The sequence below is a fragment of the Trachinotus anak genome, unplaced genomic scaffold (assembly GCF_046630095.1).
Source record: "Trachinotus anak isolate AG129_WGS33_773 ecotype Australia unplaced genomic scaffold, CSIRO_AGI_Tana_v1 ptg000020l, whole genome shotgun sequence".
NCBI lineage: Eukaryota > Metazoa > Chordata > Actinopteri > Carangiformes > Carangidae > Trachinotus > Trachinotus anak.
This window is the reverse complement of record NW_027273871.1, coordinates 8,064,288-8,083,993: the sequence shown is the minus strand read 5'-3', so window position 1 is coordinate 8,083,993 and position 19,706 is coordinate 8,064,288. Positions and strand designations below refer to the sequence as shown.

The window sequence follows — 19,706 nt, the reverse complement described above, 5'->3', positions numbered from 1 at the left end:
CCCAGTCTCCACTGGAGATCAGTTGAATGCTGCGGCTGATGTTCCTGCTGTGGATGCCTTGGTGGGGGCTGTTGACAGACCTTGTCAGTCCGGGGCCTGTTACCCGACTGTGGACACGTCGACTGTTCTGTGGAACTGAATGACCTCCACCCTACTATCCCCACATCTCCAGTTAACACACTGCCTTCTGATGCAGATTCTGTAGTCACAATAGGGGCAGAGCATAAGCTTTTCAGTGACAGGAAACTGGGTTTGAGAACGTGGTGTGGCAGAGCTGTTAGACCTGTAGTTAGGCTTATTCAAAACATGCACCAGAAAGTTCTTGCTGGTTGCTAATGGTTATATTGTGCAATGCCTTTGTGCATGAGTGAATGTATTTGAGTTCTTGTATTTTGAGGGGGATCAGTATTTTTTTTTTTATTCCTATCAGAATATGGACACCTGTATGTAACTCATGGTAATGTGTATTCAGGTGGTGAATGATTGTACTGCTTAATGATGTGATATTTGAGTGACTTAACATGTAGGAGGGCATGTTTTCCTATGGGTGTTGAAAGGCTTTGCAACCCTTTCCCATTCTAATTCTTCAGGAATAGTCTTATGACTGGAATACTTAGTATCAGTAATCTGAGCAGTGCTGTACACTTACATTTTTTTTTCTTTTTCTTCTCTTTGTTTGGAGTTATTGGTACCTGATGTGTTTTTGTTTCATGGTTATCTCACAGCCCAGCCTCACTTTTGTCATGTGTATTTCTTATTGTGTAGCTTGTATGGACAAGTTGAGATCAGTAGGGGGGAGTGTAATGGAGTTAGTAGAGTAGTGATCTCACTTGCCATTGCTATCTGTCTTAATATTATGTTGATTGCTGTCTCAATTGTTTTTATTGCTTTGTACATTGACCGCTGATTTAGTACCATATTTTCTTACCGTATTTGAACGCCACACTCTGAAGGGCCCCTGCAGACTTCTCAGGTGCACCCCGTAATTTGTTAACAGGCTGCAGTTACCGGACCTTGTGTGTGTGCTGTGTAGCACTGTGCTGAGAGCTGGCTGTAGAGAGCTAACTTTTCTGTGTTTCAGCAATAAATGTGGGTCGAGCTGGACAGCGACTGTGTGTGTGCGTGCCATTATTCAGACTACACAATGCAAGAGAGAGAGAGTACTAACCCGCTACAATGGCAGTTTTTGAGCTTTGGCTTTTACCTTACTGAGCAGACTTTCAGGTTATGTTGATATATGACTTGTTTTACTGTGGATATAGATGCTTTTGTACCTGATTCCTCCAGCAGCTTCACAAGGTTCTTTGCTGTTGTTCTCGGATTGATTTGCACTTTTCACACCAAAGTAGGTTCATCTCTAGGAGACAGAACACATCTCCTTCCTAAGTGGTATGACACCCACCTGCATGGTACTTTCACAGGTGCTGACAGGACTGAGGACAAAAAGTCTAAGAAAATACAGCCAGCCAGACAGACAGACAGACAATTCTTGTGTTACAGCAGCTGGGAAGTAAAAAACTATCTTAGAAGAAGAAGCAACAAATATCAAAATTAATAATAAACAAATAAAATAAATAGAGTGGAGTTTGGTTGAACTAGAAACCACAAGAAATTGTAAGCTGAGAGTTCTGAGGGTTGTAAAGAGTTATTACTGTGGACAAGAATGCGACTGCTCGCCCTAACCCAAACAATCATAATCTAATCTGTGTTCCGGCCCCCGCAGCACCAGCCTTGGCCAAGGCCGGTGCTGGAACAACTCCCCCACGAGATCGCTGCAGTGAGACGCTTCTACCCCCCCCCTCCCTCCCTTCCTCCACGGACACCTGTTGATTGTTGACTCCGTCCGGGACCCGATCAAGGATGTCTCCATGGCAACTTGCTGTGTTATCGCGATGACACCCTGCGAACTGAGGCACTGATTGTGAACTAGACGAAGCGACTCTCCAGGCCTATGCACACACACACATTCACGGCACTCCTCACATGTACATATGCAACACACACCCCAACCCCCAACCCCATCCCACGCCTTCGCCGCTTCCTCCCATCCAGTGTGGCGGGCGGGGTCCGATGGCGGCACCTTAATGGCAGCGGCTAAGGCTGGCTGCCTGTCTGTACTGGAACCACCTCCTCCCCCCCTCCCCCCTCCCCTGGAGCAAGTTGTTTGCGTCGATATGTTGTAAAATGTGCTTATATATGCTTATGTTGCCGAGGTTTTTTTAATCAAATCCACACTGTACCCCCCCCCGGAGTATAGTTTGGGTTTATTTCTTTTTTTTTCTCCTCCTCTCCACATGTTTCTCCCCCCCCCCCCCCCCCCCCTTTTTTTGCTACAGTCATCCTGTTATGTTATGTGTTGACGGGGTGATTGTTGTAATTTCGCTGCAATTGTACTTGTACTGTTACAGTGACAATAAAGCCAATCCAATCCAATCCAATCCAATGAATTCCTGTATTGGTCCTTGTGACAGCAGAGCTAAACCAGTCTGTGAAAAAGTGCCTCAAACCCTGTCCAAGGTGATGGAGACGGTGTTCATCCATTAGCTTTTTGATTGACACGCCCACTTCAGAGTACAATATGACATGGACCAGAATGTTGGGTAATAATGGAAGAGATATTACATCAGCTGTTACTGATCTGGTAACCATGGTGACATGTGATGTGTCATGTGAGCGGGTTGCGAGGACAGAGCTCATAATTTCTATGCAAGGAGAAGCAAACCCTGCAGAACACCTCTGCCCACATACAAATAAGGACCAACTCTAAACTGCTATCTGCACAGGGAAAATATATGTGGATGATTTGGGGTTTTTCTCGTGAAGCCTCTGGCATCTGTATTTAAAAGACATTGGATCCAGATTCACTGTGTTTTGTGTTCCAGCAGCAGGTTAATACTTTACATGTCTTAAATGCTTCTCTATAATGTCATATGCAACTCAAGCTCACGCTAACATCACTGTTGAATTACAGTATCAGGGGTTATTGGAAAGAGTGATTATTTCCACTCTGACTACAGGACTATGCTGTGTGTTTCTCTTTATTAATGGGACCATGTTATTCACCTTGAGGAGTAAACAGGTGTTTCATGAGACCTCCCGTTACTTTCTTCTGTATAACCTACTTTCTGCAGACACTGCACATCTGGTACAAAGTCAGTTACTGTACCTACTGGCTGCTTATAGAATAAAATTAACCTATCCTGTGTGTGGTGTTCTCAGCCTTTTTGCCAATCTTGTAACTGTGGTCTCTCCTCTCACACTGGTGGTGATGTCTCTGGAGAGATATGTAGCTGTGTGCTACCCACTGAGGCACGCAACTATCATCACCATCAGAAACACAAGGGTGGCCATCATTGTGGTTTGGGCATTCAGCTCACTAAGTGTTCTCATTCGTGTTTTTTTGCTCTTAACTTTTCCATTTGAAGAGCTGGACAGCCTGCTGATGAAGGACTTTTGCTCTGCTGTAGCCATGTTGCTTGGGCCCTTAGGTGATGATTATGACAAAGCCTACACCTGTATTCTGTTTGTTTCTGCAGGTGTTGCAATAATTTCCTCCTATATTGGTGTGATGGTAGCAGCCAGGTCAGCCTCTACAGACAAAGCTTCAGCCAGTAAAGCTCGTAACACACTGCTGCTGCATCTGGTGCAGCTGGGCCTCAGCCTCTCCTCAACCATTTTCAATCCATTACTTGCAGTTCTTTCTAAAATTACACCAAGACTAGTATTAGTACGCATTGTTAATTTTTTTTATGTGTGTATTATCATCTTCCCCAGATGTCTGAGTGCTCTCATCTATGGACTCAGAGATCAGACCATCAGGCCCATTCTCATATACTATCTCTGCTGTCGACCCAGCCGAGGCTGAGAAATGATGCTTTGTCAAGTTGCCTTCAGATGCCACCATATCTGGCTTCAGTTGTTAGAAAAGATAGAAAATACAGCTTCATAATTTTAGGAACAATATTGCTCATTTATTAAAATAACTAATTTCATGGTCAGTGTCTTAATTCCTAGGCCACCAGGGCACCCCAGTACATGTATTAATTATGACTATATATTGCAGGTCTTGCTGCTCTCAGCTGCCATGATTATAAGTGCCTGGCAAACACAGGCAGCCTCCTTCACAGGTACATCATTTACTGCATCCAAAACCAATCTTAATCTAATCTCACATCCCTAACACATGAATCCGTGGTGCTTTGTCAAATATATCATCTTCATTATATTTATTTATTTATTTTTTTAAATTTTATTTTTGCTGTGTAGATGCCTATAGGGGTTTTGCTGGGAAAAGAAAATATGTTACAAACATTAAGAAATTGTGTTTTAACTTTTTAAACATTTTTTATGATTATTATTTTTTGGGCTTTTTATGCCTTTATTATAGATTAGTGGAGACTGACAGGAAAGGGGGTAGAGAGAGGGGAATGACATGCAGGAAAGAGTCGGACCAGTCGGGAGATGAACCGGTGACCGCCCGCCAAGAACGTCCTGCGCTCACATGGTACGCTCCCCAACCACTCAACCACCAGGCTGCCCCTGTGTTTTAGCTTTTTAACTTTGAATTTTAATTATTATTTAATTTTAAAACTCATATGGATGAAATTGAATTATTAGAATCAGAATTACGAATACCACTGTTCACGGCGTTTTACATTCAAAATTGCTTGGACATGGTATACATGGTAAATACCTTATATTTACTTTGCTGTTTCAACAATTCAAATCATTTAAACTCTGGATGTCCAGTTGAATGATCAACTTTCATCTATCACTGCAAACATTTTTTAAGAGTGAGGTGAAAGGATTGATATCAATCAAATGTGTTTCCACTGTAATGCATTAGTGCAGACAATCAGCTCTTTTTAAAAAAAAATGTATTTACATTAAAAGAGATAAGACTAAGGGCTACCTCTAATCTTAACTCTATAAAGTATACATGAATATGCAATATTGAATGTTACATAATGCAAATAAGATACTGTAATATCATTACATATATATATATATATATATATATATATATATATATATATATATATTGCATATATCTTGACTATACCTAAATACCTTGATCAGGGACTCAGAAGCTCTGTCTCTGTCTGCCCTGTGTCTCTGTGAACCCAACTGGATTCTACAATGTTAACCAAATGAAATAGGATGAACAGAAGTCCCAGGAACATTACCCACTTGAAGTCAAGCATTGTATCCTGAATCTGGCTAGAGATACTGCAGCATTAATATAGCATAGTAATACAGTTGAAGTCAGACATTTGCATAAAAATACATTTAAACTTTTTTGCACCATTCCTGAAAGTGCAGGAGATAAGCTTGTATATGGAAGGTATTGTGCATTTTCTGACTAAAGCATGAAACTTTCTTCAGTGTTTCTATAAACAATGAAGTTTATTTTCATACATCAAGGCATTTTGGAGTTGACCTCTGGGACAGAGCAGTGGGTGACCAAATTTCAGGCTGTCATATTGTAACACATATATTTACTCATAGATTGCACAGCACTGAATTCTTACAGGGCTTTTGAGTGTTCCTCAGAGAGGACCGTCATGTCACAAACATGTACTGAGAGCCACCTGGAGTAATGAGTGTGGTCCAGAGCAAACCAGCATGCTAGCTTCTGATTAGAATGCCCATTAATGTTCTAGCTTGCCACATAATGTCTCTTGATTCTTTTTAACCTTTTTGAAGTTTTTTAATTACTGGTCCAGTTCTTCTGGTTTTAGTGATAAATTCGAGTCTTTCTTTTTATACTAAAATATGAGTGGTCATCCTTGGTGATTTTAATATACATGTATGCTGTCCTTCTAATCTCCTTTGCTGCAATTTCCTAGTCCTTATTGAATCTTTTGTCTTAACTCAGATTGTTAAAGGTGTCACACTTTTGAAAGGTTATACCTTAGCTCTAGCCCTTACTAGTGGTTTTCACCCCATAAATGTGAATCTTCTTGACTTTTACATCTGAGATCACAAAGCTGTTGTTTTTAATGTACCTTTATCTCCACCCACTGCCAAGCTGTGTGCCACTATTGTGTCATGTGTCCTTACTGCTGATTCTGCCAGGAGGTTGTGTGAAACTCTCTCCAGCTCCTTCACCTTAAGCTCACTTATGCAGCAACATTGCCCTGATGCCTTGCTGAACTGCTGAGTTAAAGGAAGGGAGCGGCCAGTTGCCTGTTATTGGTCCGACAGGGAGCTGGATCTGTGGCTGAATATTCTGGAAGCTGAAAAGTGGCTGGGACGAGGTCATCTCTCCAGGACACCTTCCCTCACAGCTTGTCCGAAGGCATGAAGGATGAGCTAGCCCTGAGAGATCAGACCGAGTCCTTGGAAGCCCTCATCACTTTGGCCACCGGGATTGTAAACAGGATCAGAGAAAGACGCAGAGACAGAATTAGCCGCTCCCAGAACCCGTGTCCATCACCCCACTCCAATCAAAACCCCTGCTCTTAATCCTCATACAGAGGGAGCACTAGCACACAGCCCAAGACGCCACTGGCCTCAGACTCCTTCACACCTGGCCCCTCGGAGGAGCCCATGCAGCAGTGACATAACCATCTCACTCCAGCTGAACAGGAGTGAAGGCGTAGGGAGGGGCTGCGCCTGTACTGTGGTCAGGGGGGTCATATCTCTTTCTCATGCCCCAGTGACAATAGCCTAGACTAGGAAAAAGGAGGAATTCTGGCCAACCAAACCTCCTCCTCATCCGCCAACACCACTCTTCCGTGATGCACCCAGCTCGAAGCTGGTTTAATGTGGGGAAGGTGTTCAGTCTCTTTGTGGGCACTCATTGATTCAGGAGCTGACGACAACTTCCTCAACGCCTCATTTGCCTCTCAGCAAAACATTCCTATCCAGGACTTTCCTTCCCCAAAAACTGTCACTGCGCTTGATGGAAGACTCCTGTCCCATGTCACACATGAGACTGAACCCTTGTCTCTTCTGATTTCTTGAAACCACAGAGAGGTAATACAGTTTTTCTTGATTCCCTCACCACACTCACCTCTTGAATTAAGTAAGCCCTGGCTCCAACTGCACAATACCCACATCGACTGGACCTCCAGTTCCATCACCAGCTGGAATGTCCATTGCTATGCATCCTGCCTGCAGTCTGTCCTGGCTCCCCACAAATTAGCCAACTCCTGAAACTCCAGACCTCCCTGTGGTCCCATCCACCTAACATGACCTGGCTGAGGTATTTAGCAAAGATTGAGCCCAGTCCCTTTCTCCTCATCGCTCCTACAACTGCGCTGTTGACCTTATCCCTGGACCCCCCTGCCATCCAGTCGGTTGTACAGTCAACCCAAGAGAGAAGCCATGGAAGAGTACATTCAGGAGTCACTGGTTTCTGGGCTTATCCGTCCTTCCTCCTCACTAGTAGGGGCTGGTGTCTCCTTCATGGGGAAGACGGACAGCTCTCTCCGCCCCTGCATTGACTGGTCTCAATGCAATAACCATCAAAAACAAATACCTGCTCTCCCTTATCAATGCGGCATTCTGACCGATTCATCAGGCCTCAGTTTTCTCTAAACTGGACATGAGAAGCAAGAAATACCTGGTGATGCCATTCAGCCACACCAACGCCCCAGCAGTTTTCCAAGCCCTAGTGAACAACTTGCTCAGAGACATACTTAATTTATTCGTGTTTGCATACCTGGATGACTTTCTGATTTTCTCCCGGAACCTGAATGAACACAAGCAACACGTACAGTTCGGGGCAGCTGAGAGCTGATCCAGCTAAGGTGAAGGCGGTGGTGGAGTGGCCCAAACAGGAAAACCGTAAGCAGCTGCAACACTTCCTCAGCTTTGATAATTTCTCCCGGAGCTTCATCCAAGACTACAGTAAGGTTGCCGCACCACTCACAAAACTCACTTCCACCTCTCACCCATTCACCTGGAATACAGAGGCTCAAGGAGCATTTCAAAGAGGAAAACTCTTTTCGCCAGCACTCCCATTCTCACACACCCTGATCCCTCATTACATTTTGTTGTGGAAGGTTATGCCTCAGATGTCGCGGTAGGGGCAGTCCTCTCCCAACAATTTCCCAGAGATAAGAAACTGTGCCCTTGCGCAGGAACCAGTTAAGGTGGTTTTGGCATCTTAAGATCTTCCATTGAAGGTCTTCCAGGGACATCCAACTGCTAGGCACTGTTGGTCCCTGCTGGAGACCTCAGGGTAGACCTAGAACATCCAACACCTTGGAATACCCCAGGAGGAGCTGGAAAACGTTGCTGGGGAAAGAGACATCTGGGCTACTTTGCTTGACCTACAGACACTGTGACCTGTCCTTGAATAAGTGGCAGAAAATGGATGGATGGATGGATGGACAGTACACTCAGCTTTATATTTTAGCTTCTCTTTATATATATATATTTGTACTGTATATATTATGTATGTTATTTTTATTAAGGCTGTCAAAGTTAACGCGTTATTAAAGCGTTAACGTAACATGCCTTTAACGGGAGTCATTTTTTAACGTGATTAATGCTTGTGACATTTGAACCTCAAGCCACTCCGTAGCTTGGGCAATCAGGAAGCAATGCACCGAGAAGAAAAAAAGAGAAGAAATGGAGGCTGATGTTTGTTTTGTCTGTTAAAAAAGAGGAGGCTTTATCTCATTTTGTCTGTTTAAAAAAAGAGAAGAGATGGAGGCTGATGTTTAGTTTATTTGGTCTGTTAAAAGAGAGGAGATGGAGGTTGGGTTGTTCAGCCTCTGCTGAACATAACAGAACAGCTGTTTATAGGCTGACTGCACTATCATTTGAGTCATGTTCTGTAACACTCCCCACTGTTTCATGCACACTTTATTTATTTTAAATTATTATTTTCTTGAAGTTATTTTGTGCATCACCCTGTTTTTTTGAATTTGATGCAAATTGCAATGCAATGCATTGAGGGGCATTCTTTTATGTTAAATGGCTGCTTAAACAAAAATGGGGATGAATAGATCAAATGTGAAGTTCAACACACTACTGTGTTAGTAAACATTACTATAATGTTACAGTTAGTAAATTGGTATGCCCATCTGTAATTTGTTTTGTTGGGCTTTTGTTTTAGTTTATTTCAGCATCTTGTTTTACAATGCAGTTTGCACATGTGAGTTACTTGAACTGAGAGTATTTCTCATTGTGCGACGTGCTGCGGTAAGCATATTGTGTCACTTCCGGGTGTTGGTGGTGTTGTGTTTGTTGCTGCTCTCCCTGAACTCAGCCGATCCTGGTTGTATTTTTGTATACAACCACTAATTATCTGTTGTACTGTCGAACTCCTGTTCGATCACTCCTAGCTCTCTGCTTCTCTTCGTGAGATTCTCATTAAAACACAGCTGTTTACACGCTAGCTCTGTTAGCTACTTTAGCTTAGCAGTTGTGATGGCTTCTGTCTCTCCCTCTCCCGCTCTCTCTTGCTCAGCCTGCTTCATGTTTAGTTCCTCCTCTGCCTCCTTCAGCGATAATGGTTCATGTAATAAATGTAGTTTGTTCACAGTTATGGAGGCGAGGCTCAGAGATCTGGATCTCGGCTCAGCACCATGAAACCACATCTTTAGCTTCTCCAGTTAGCCAGCCCCCAGTAGCTGGTGCGGACCGACCCAGTGTAGCGTCTCCTGTAGCTCCTTCTCTCCCCCCAGCAGCTCCCGAGCAGCCGGGAGGTCAGGGCGGCTGGTGACTGTTCGTAACAAGAAGAGGCTTAGTCCTAAACAAAAGCTCACAGCTCACCACCGACCTGTTCACGTTTCTAACAGGTTCTCCCCCCTCAGCGACACCCCCGCTGGGAAACAAACTCTGGTCATTGGTGACTCTATTCTGAGAAACGTGAAGTTAGCGACACCGGCGGCCATAGTCACATGTTTCCTGGGGCCAGAGCAGCGACACTGAGTCCGACCTGAAGCTGCTGGAGAAGGATAAACGTAAATACAGTACGATTGTAATACACGTCGGCACTAATGACACCCGATCACACCAATCAGAGATCACTAAGATTAATGTGGAGTCGGTGTGTACTTATGCTAGGACAATGTCGGACTCCGTAGTTTTCTCTGGGCCCCTCCCCAACCTGACCAGCGGGGACATGAAGCCGCTGTCATCGTTCAACCGCTGGTTATCAGCTGGTGTTCCGCTAACGATGTGGGCTTTGTTGATAACTGGCAGACTTTCTGGGGAAGACCTGGTCTGATTAGACGGGACGGCATACATCCCACGCTGGATGGAGCTGCGCTCTTATCTAGAAACTTCACTGAGTTTATTAGAAGCCAAAGCCCTGACAAACCAGAGCTGAGACCAGGAGGCAGAGCCGCAGTCTTACACTCTTCTCTCTCTTAGAGCAGTCGCTGCCATTCACCCCCTACAAACTGTGTCTGTCCCCCCACCACTTACATTTAAATATAATAAATCAAAAGCGAACAGAGGAGGAGTTAGACATGAAAACCTAATAAAAATTAACACAACTGTTAGTCCAGAACCAAATAACAGGAAAATTAAATGTGGATTATTGAATATCAGATCACTCTCATCTAAATCTCTACTAGTCAATGATCTGATAACTGATCATAACATTGATCTGCTCTGTCTGACTGAAACCTGGCTGCAGCAGGATGAATATGTTAGTTTAAATGAATCAACACCCCCCACTCATGTTAACGTTCATATCCCTCGAAGCACAGGCCGAGGAGGAGGGGGGGCAGCCATTTATCACTCCAATTTATTACTGAATCCTAAGCCTATGGTTAATCATAATTCATTTGAGCCTTATTCTTAGTCTGTCTCACCCAAACTGGAAGACACAAAAACCAGTCCTACTAGTTACTGTATATCGTCCTCCTGCTCCTGACTCTGAGTTCTTATCTGAGTTCTCAGAGTTTTATCTGAGTTAGTTCTTAGCACAGATAAAGTTATCATGGTGGGTGATTTTAACATTCATGTAGATGTTGACAGTGACAGCCTGAGTATTGCATTTAATTCATTATTAGACTCAATTGGCTTCTCTCAGCATGTTAATGAACCCACTCACTCTTTTAACCAGACCCTTGATCTGGTTCTGACTTATGGGATTGACATTGAATATCTAACAGTATCTCCCAGAAACCCTCTTTTATCTGACCATTCTCTGTTAACATTTTGAGTTTTCAGTCATGGACTACACAGCATCTGGGGAAAAAATCTATTACAGCAGGCGTCTGTCTGACAATACCATCAGCAAATTTAAAGAAAGGATCCCATCAGTACTTAGCCCACTGCCATGTATCAATGCAGTAGGGAACAGCTCTCTTAACTTCACAGCCACACAGGTTGATGATCTTGTTGACAGTACAGCAGCCTCACTGCGTGCAACTCTAGATACTGTGGCCCCTCTGAGGAAGAAGGTAGTGAGTCAGAGAAGGCTAGCTCCATGGTACAACTCAGAAACACGAGCTTTAAAGCAAAATTCAAGGAAGCTAGAAAGAAGGTGGCGTTCTACTAACCTGGATGAATCTCTAAAGGCTTGGAAAGACAGCCTGTTGGCGTATAAAAAAAGCCTCCGTAAAGCCAGAACATCCTATTATTCATCATTGATAGAAGAAAACAAGAATAATCCCAGGTTTCTGTTCAGCACTGTAGCCAGGCTGACAGACAGCCACAGCTCTGTTGATCCATCTATACCTTTAGCCCTCAGTTGTAATGACTTCATGAGCTTCTTTACAGATAAAATTGTCTCTGTTAGAGAAAAAATTCACCATCTCCTCCCCACAGCTGGTTCAGATGTATTGTCCAGTTCAGCAGCCTCAGAGTCCACTGTAACTGGCTTATATTTTGACTGTTTCTCTCCTGTACATCTCCCTGAGCTCACTTCAACAGTTTATTTATCTAAACCATCATCCTGTCTTCTTGACCCCATTCCAACAAGGTTGTTCAAAGAAGTTTTTCCTTTAATTGACACCTCTATATTAAGTCTGATTAACTTATCTTTATCAACTGGTTATGTACCGCAGGCTTTTAAAGTTGCAGTAATTAAACCTCTACTTAAAAAGCCTACTCTTGATCCAGATGTTTTAGCCAATTATAGACCTATATCCAACCTCCCCTTTATCTCCAAAATCCTTGAGAGGGTCGTTGCAAACCAGTTATGTGATTACTTGCACAGGAATGGTTTGTTTGAAGACTTTCAGTCAGGTTTTAGAGTCCATCATAGCACAGAAACTGCTCTGGTTAAGGTCACCAATGATCTCCTCATAGCCTCAGACAATGGACTTGTCTCTATACTTGTCCTACTAGATCTTAGTGCCGCATTTGACACCATCGATCATAAGATTCTATTACAGAGACTAGAACATATGGTCGGCATCAAAGGAACCGCACTAAACTGGTTTAAGTCATATCTGTCAGATAGACTCCAGTTTGTTCATGTTAACAATGACTCCTCTATCATCACAGAAGTCAGTCATGGAGTTCCACAAGGTTCTGTGCTAGGACCAATGCTCTTCAGTCTATATATGCTCCCTCTGGGAAACATTATTAGGAGGCACCAGATGAATTTCCATTGTTACGCAGATGACACCCAGCTGTACTTATCCATGAAGCCAGGTGAGACTAACCAGGTAGCCAAGCTTCAGGTGTGTCTTAAGGACATAAAAATCTGGATGACCAGTAATTTCTTACTCTTAAATTCAGACAAAACTGAAGTTATTGTAATTGGCCCAAAACACCTCAGAGATACACTATGTGATAATATACTGACTCTGGATGACATCACCTTGGCCTCCAGTGCTACAGTCAGAAACCTTGGTGTCATTTTTGACCAGGACTTGTCCTTTACTTCACATATAAAGCAAGTCTCTAGGACAGCCTTCTTCCACCTGCGCAATATTGCTAAAATCAGACCCATTCTATGTCTAAAGGATGCTGAAAAACTAGTTCATGCATTTGTTACCTCAAGACTGGACTACTGTAACTCTTTATTGTCAGGATGTCCCAAAAATTCAGTAAAAAGCCTCCAATTGATCCAGAATGCGGCAGCACGAGTACTGACAGGAACGAGGAAACGAGATCACATCTCTCCTGTGTTAGCCTCTCTGCATTGGCTCCCTGTAAAATCCAGAATCGAATTTAAAATCCTCCTCCTCACCTACAAAGCCATTAATGGTCAGGCACCATCGTACCTTGGAGAGCTTATAGTTCCCTATTTTCCCAATAGGACACTTCGCTCTCTAAATGCAGGTCAACTTGTGGTTCCCAGAGTTAGTAAGAGTAGAATGGGGGGCAGAGCCTTCAGCTATCAGGCTCCTCTCCAGTGGAACCAGCTCCCAGTGTGGGTTCGGGAGGCAGACACCCTCTCTAACTTTAAGATCAGGCTTAAAACTGTCCTGTTTAGTAAAGCTTATAGTTAGGGTTGGCTCGGGTATGTCCTGACCCATCCCTTAGCTATGCTGCTATAGAGCTAAACTGCTGGGGGATTCCCATGATTCACTGGGCGCTCTCTCCCTATTTCTGTCTCTCTCCCCCGCTCTCTCTCAATGACTTCATGCCATTAACTTTGTTTTTTTTTTTTTTTTCTCTCCCGTAGTTTTGTGCTTCTCCTCTCTCTCCCTCTCTCTGTCCTCATTCTGCAGGTATCTCTGCCTCGGGAGCAGCAGGATCCAGATCCACCACTACTCATCTTTACTATTACTATTACCTGTCTTTATTATTAATAACGCCATTACCGACACAGCTGTTCCTGGTCTCTCTCTCTTCTCTCCCCTCTCCTCCCCCTCCCCCTCTTTCTATCTTCCCCTAAACCCAACCGGTCGAGGCAGACGGCCGCCCACCCTGAGCCCGGTTCTGTTGGAGGTTTCTTCCTGTTAAAAGGGAGTTTTTCCTCCCCCCTGTCGCCAAGCGCTTGCTCGTTGTGGGAACTGTTGGGTTTTTCTCTGTAACAAAGTAAGGTCTTGACCTTACCCTGTAAAGTGCCTTGAGATAATGTATATTATGATTTGGCGCTATACAAATAAAATTGAATTGAATTGAATTGAATGTTTGTTTTGTCTGTTAAAAAAGAGGAGGCTTTATCTCATTTTGTCTGTTTAAAAAAAGAGAAGAGATGGAGGCTGATGTTTAGTTTATTTGGTCTGTTAAAAGAGAGGAGATGGAGGTTGGGTTGTTCAGCCTCTGCTGAACATAACAGAACAGCTGTTTATAGGCTGACTGCACTATCATTTGAGTCATGTTCTGTAACACTCCCCACTGTTTCATGCACACTTTATTTATTTTAAATTGTTATTTTCTTGAAGTTATTTTGTGCATCACCCTGTTTTTTTGAATTTGATGCAAATTGCAATGCAATGCATTGAGGGGCATTCTTTTATGTTAAATGGCTGCTTAAACAAAAATGGGGATGAATAGATCAAATGTGAAGTTCAACACACTACTGTGTTAGTAAACATTACTATAATGTTACAGTTAGTAAATTGGTATGCCCATCTGTAATTTTTTTTGTTGGGCTTTTGTTTTAGTTTATTTCAGCATCTTGTTTTACAATGCAGTTTGCACATGTGAGTTACTTGAACTGAGAGTATTTCTCATTGTAGCAATAAATAAACATGATTTTTTTGCATAAAGCAAGCATTTGTCTATTCTCATGTTGAAAAGAGTATTACAATTAGAAAAAAATCTGTTTAAGGTACATTTAGAACAGATCAAAAATATGCGATTAATCATGATTAACTATGATCACTCATGCGATTAATCGTGATTAAATATTTTAATTGATTGACAGCCCTAATTTTTATTATTAGAAATAACCTGCGTTTCTGTGTTTTTGATCTTGTTTGTCTGTCTTGTTTTCCAATGCACCAAAGAGGAGCAGCACTCCTAATTTTGTGGTATTACAATGACAATAAAGGCTTTCTGATTGTGATTGTGATTCTAATTCTAGTTAAACTAGCTTAGCATAAAGCCTGGAAGCAGAGAGAAACAACTCTCCAGTGGAACCAGCTCCCAGTGTGGGTTCGGGAGGCAGACCCCCTCTCTACCTTTAAGATCAGGCTTAAAACTGTCCTGTTTAGTAAAGCTTATAGTTAGGGCTGGCTCGGGTATGTCCTGACCCATCCCTTAGTTATGCTGCTATAGAGCTAGACTGCTGGGGGATTCCCATGATGCACTGGGCTCTCTCTCTCTATTTCTGTATCTCTCCCTCTCTCTCTCTCAATTACTTTATGCCATTAACTTTGTATTTTTTTCTCTCCCATAGTTTGTGCTTCTCCTCTCTCTCTCTCTCTCTGTCCTCATTCTGCAGGTCTCTCTGCCTCTGGAGCAGCAGGATCCAGATCCACCACTACTCATCATTACTATTAACCACTGTTACCTGTCATTATTATTGATAACACCATTACCTACACAGCTGTTCCTGGTCTCTCTCTCTCTCTCTTTCTCCTCTCTCCTCCCCCACCCCCCCTTTTTTTTTCTCCTCCTAAACCCAACCGGTCGAGGCAGACGGGCGCCCACCCTGAGCCCGGTTCTGTTGGAGGTTTCTTCCTGTTAAAAGGGAGTTTTTCCTCCCCCCTGTCGCCAAGCACTTGCTCTTTGTGGGAACTGTTGAGTTTTTCTCTGTAACGAAGTAAGGTCTTGACCTGACCCTGTAAAATGAGATAATGTATATTATGATTTGGCGCTATACAAATAAAATTGAATTGAATTGAATTGAAACAACTAGCCTTGCTCTATGGAAGGTGCACAAATTTCCTATAATTTCTTGTTTTGCTGACCAAAACCTAAAGGTTCCCAGATTTTAGACACTACAAGCAGCAAATGTTTTTCTATATTTGCTTTAAAAATGACCAGAATTTTTTTTCAGTTATTCAAATAATTGCTGATTAATATTCTGCCAATGAATAATCTATTAATTGACTGATTGTTGCAGCTCTAGCAGGATGTGCCACCTTGCTCTATACAACATCATAAAAATCAGGCCTTACCTGACTCAGTATGCCACCCAGCTCAAGGTCCAGGCCATGGTTATCTCTCACCTTGACTTCTGCAATACTCTTCTGGCGGGCCTTCCTTTGCGCACAGTGAAACCCTTGCAAATGGTCCAGAGTCCGGCAGCATGTCTGGGCTTCAATCAGCCCAATAGGGCACATGCCACTCTGCGACTCAACAACCTACACTGGCTATCCATGGGTGCCTGAATCAAATTCAAGTCACTAATCCTTGCCTTCAGAGTGACTTCTGGGTCTGCACCATCTACTTGAACTCACTCATACAGCCATATGCTCCTCCAAAGAATGTTGTCTGGCATTACCATCCCTGCACACAAGACAATCTCAGTCCAGACTGTTCTCATCTGTTGTTCCCTGAAACTGGAACAAGCTACCAAATTCTATCAGGTCAGGGTCATCCCTCTCTATCTTCAAGAATCTCTTGAAAACGCATCTCTTCCAAGAGCACTAAAAACCTTAACATGTCTAACTAGCACTTACTATGCACTTTTGGTGCACTTCCTTATACAGTCTCCTTCAACTTAGTAAATTGATGTAGTGCTTCATACTTAGGTTTCCTACTGCACTGAAGCTTAGGCAGAACCTGTGACTTTTATACTCACATTGTGCTGATCAACTTACTAACCACAATAAGCCCTTAATGACAAACTTACCATATGGCCACTTTATTAGGTGCACCTGTAAAATTTGATGTAATCTGATATAGCTATTAAACTATAAATTCTACTGTTACAAAGATAACATTCAGTTTTGGTTTAAATCTTTTTTTTTTTTTGCATTCATGTTGTTCTACTTTAGTTTTATTTCCCTATGTTTGCCAATACTCCCAAATTGTTGTAGTATTCTGTAGTTTTGTGTTTTTTGTGCACCCGTAAAGCCCCTAATAACTATTAATCAGCCCTATAGAAATAAAGTTTACCTACAGAGTTTACATTGTTTAAGACATGATCACATGGATCAGTGTTGAGAAGTAATAGAAGAGGGATAACATCATCTATTCCTAAGCTATTAACAATCGTCACATGTCACAGCGTCACGTGGACTTAGTGTGAGACAATGATAAACAGAATGTGAGAGCAGGCAAATCCTGCAGACCATCTCTGCTCACATGGACACAAGTCTGCCGCTGCAAGCCTGCTAACTATGTGCACAGGGAAAATGTATGTGGATGATTTGGGATTTTGGATGTGACTCAGTAGGCATCTGTGCTTAAAGGATATTTTCATGTTTTTTTTATTGTTTTCAGAATACAAGAGATTTATTGCTTTGTGGTTAATACTTCTCATGTCTTACATGCGTCTCTGAGATGTCCAATGCAACTCAGTCTCAGGCCAACATGACTACTGGACCTGGGTTACTGGAAAGAGTGATGCTTTCCACTCTGACTACAGTACCATGCTATATTTTCTTCCACATTAATGTGACCATGCTGTTCACTCTGCGGAGTAAACTGGTGTTTCGTGAGACCTCTCGTTACGTTCTTCTCTATAACCTCCTCTTTGCTGACACTGTACTGATGGCATTGAGCCAGATATTATTTATCGTGTCTGCTTCAAGAACATATTTGACATATCCTGTCTGTGGTCTTCTGGTCTCGATCGGTAATCTCACAAATGAAATCTCTCCTCTCACACTGGTGGTGATGTCTCTGGAGAGGTATGTAGCTGTGTGCTACCCACTGAGGCACGCTACCATCATCACCATCAGAAACACAGGGGTGGCCATCATTGTAGTTTGGGCGTTTTGTTCACTAAATGTCCTCACTCGAGTTCTTTTACTGTTACAGTTTCCATTTGAACAGCTGGAGAGCCTGCAGATGAAAGACTTCTGTTTTATACTTGTCATGTTTCTTGGGCCATTGTCTGATGATTATGACAAAGCCTACACTTGTTTTGTGTTTATTTCAGCCAGTGTGGCAATTATTTCCTCCTATATTGGTGTGATAGTAGCAGCCAGGTCAGCCTCTACAGACAAAGTTTCAGCCCGTAAGGCTCGTAACACACTGCTGCTGCATCTGGTGCAGCTGGGCCTCAGTCTCTCCTCCACTATGCACAACTCATTGCTTATCGCGATCTCAAAAACTGTTACAAGTACAGTACTTGAGCACATCCTAAGTGTATTTTATGTTTTTATTATCATGCTCCCCAGGTGTCTGAGTTCTCTCATATATGGTATCAGAGATCAGACCATCAGGCCCATCCTCTTGTGCTATTTATGCTGTGGTTTGAAACTCTCAGTTGTCTCAGTGAAGGCTGAGGTCTCACCATAAAAGACATGGAATGAATTAACCTTTGTTAAACTAATGTTGTCCTCAGGCTGGTTATCATATGTCAGAAGCTCCAGCATTTATTATAGAGACAGAAACAAACTGAAAACTCATTTTGGTAAAGATGACACACTGTATATATATTTTTAGAAGACCCTGTGCGACCCTGTACAGATAAGCAGTCTAGATAATGGATGGATGGATTGTTCTGCTGTAGTTTAGTCAGTATTTCTTGAAATTTAATCATGAAAACCAACCAAAAATATAAATCTAACTTAACCAACTAAATGTGTCAGTCACAAACATTTGAAAATGATTTATTAAAGTTGCCATCACTTTACTTTGAATTTTACCCTAATGTAGTTCATACATGTCATTTGAGGGCAAATTCCTCAAATTTTGACTTTCAGACTTGTACCATACACATTATATTCTTGTAATTTTTCACGTTTTTGTTGTCATGTACATGTCTGTCCAATATGTCCTATTTGCCCTTCATGTTACACCTGATGTATTATATCTCCAATAAAAGAATAAATAAATAAATTCCATATAATATTATATGATTTGCAAACACAGCATTTTGTTTTGGCTCCTTATATATAGTATTGAAGGTTTTCCGTCCGTTTAGGCTTGAGGTCCACAAAATGGATTATTAGCTGCTTTGACATATACACTGCTGGTTGTCTGCCTCACTCATCTGGCTGGAGGAGATAAGGGTGGATTACACAGGCCGCCCTTGTCTCTGGGCCCCCCATATTTCACCATACTTAGGCATCACTTTGACTTTGTCTAAGTCATGCTCATTTTTTTATTCTATTTTGATTTAGATGCAGCCTAAAAAAATAAAACTGTATAGTTGAAACACAGTTAGTAATTAGTGTAATGAATACAAAGATATGCCTGTCACTTGTCTTTGTCAGCTTGGTTTGCTGCCCCCAAGGGGCCAGAAAGGTACAGAACCAGAGTAGTCGTAGTTTAATTTATGAACGGTACACACCATCCTAGAATTGGCCTATTCCAGCTTCTGCTGTCTGAGTGGTGGGAGAAAAGATTTAGAGGGCACCTGATACATTCAGTGGTCTCTCATCAGCAGGGAGCAGCGGTACCTGTTTGGTAAAAAGGCTACACGCCCAATTAAGATTCACATTTATAGGGTGATTCAGGACATTATGAAAATGATGCCCCTGTATTGTCTGTTTTTGTTCCTATGTAAATATACTCTCCCATGATAAATATGTTTTTAACATTGCTATCCCACATAAAGAAAAAAAAAACCTACCACAATTACTGCCTTGCAGTTGTTTGCCTCCACCACTTAGACTACTTTCAGATTACATTCCTGTTTATCCAGAGTCATATAAAATATGAACTATTGATGTGAAATTTTGTCATAATTGCTGTGTGAAGTCTTGAGTAATGGCTAAAAGGTGTTTAGTGAGATCATACTGATCTTGACCTTTGACCTTTGATCA

The 19,706-nt window shown here is 42.3% G+C and overlaps 2 protein-coding genes across 2 annotated transcripts; both read left to right on the top strand.

The window, feature by feature from the left end:
* Positions 1-2,336: 2,336 nt before the first annotated feature.
* Positions 2,337-5,755, top strand: LOC139637494 (odorant receptor 131-2-like). Its single transcript, XM_071506229.1, has one exon. The coding sequence runs from the start codon at positions 2,924-2,926 to the stop codon at positions 3,863-3,865; it is 942 nt and encodes a 313-aa protein (XP_071362330.1). The 5' UTR covers positions 2,337-2,923; the 3' UTR covers positions 3,866-5,755.
* An 8,779-nt stretch (positions 5,756-14,534) lies between these two features.
* On the top strand, positions 14,535-19,083 carry LOC139637653 (odorant receptor 131-2-like). The gene has a single exon (XM_071506506.1). It carries the CDS (start codon positions 17,272-17,274, stop codon positions 18,232-18,234), a length of 963 nt encoding a protein of 320 aa, XP_071362607.1. The 5' UTR covers positions 14,535-17,271; the 3' UTR covers positions 18,235-19,083.
* Positions 19,084-19,706: the final 623 nt, after the last annotated feature.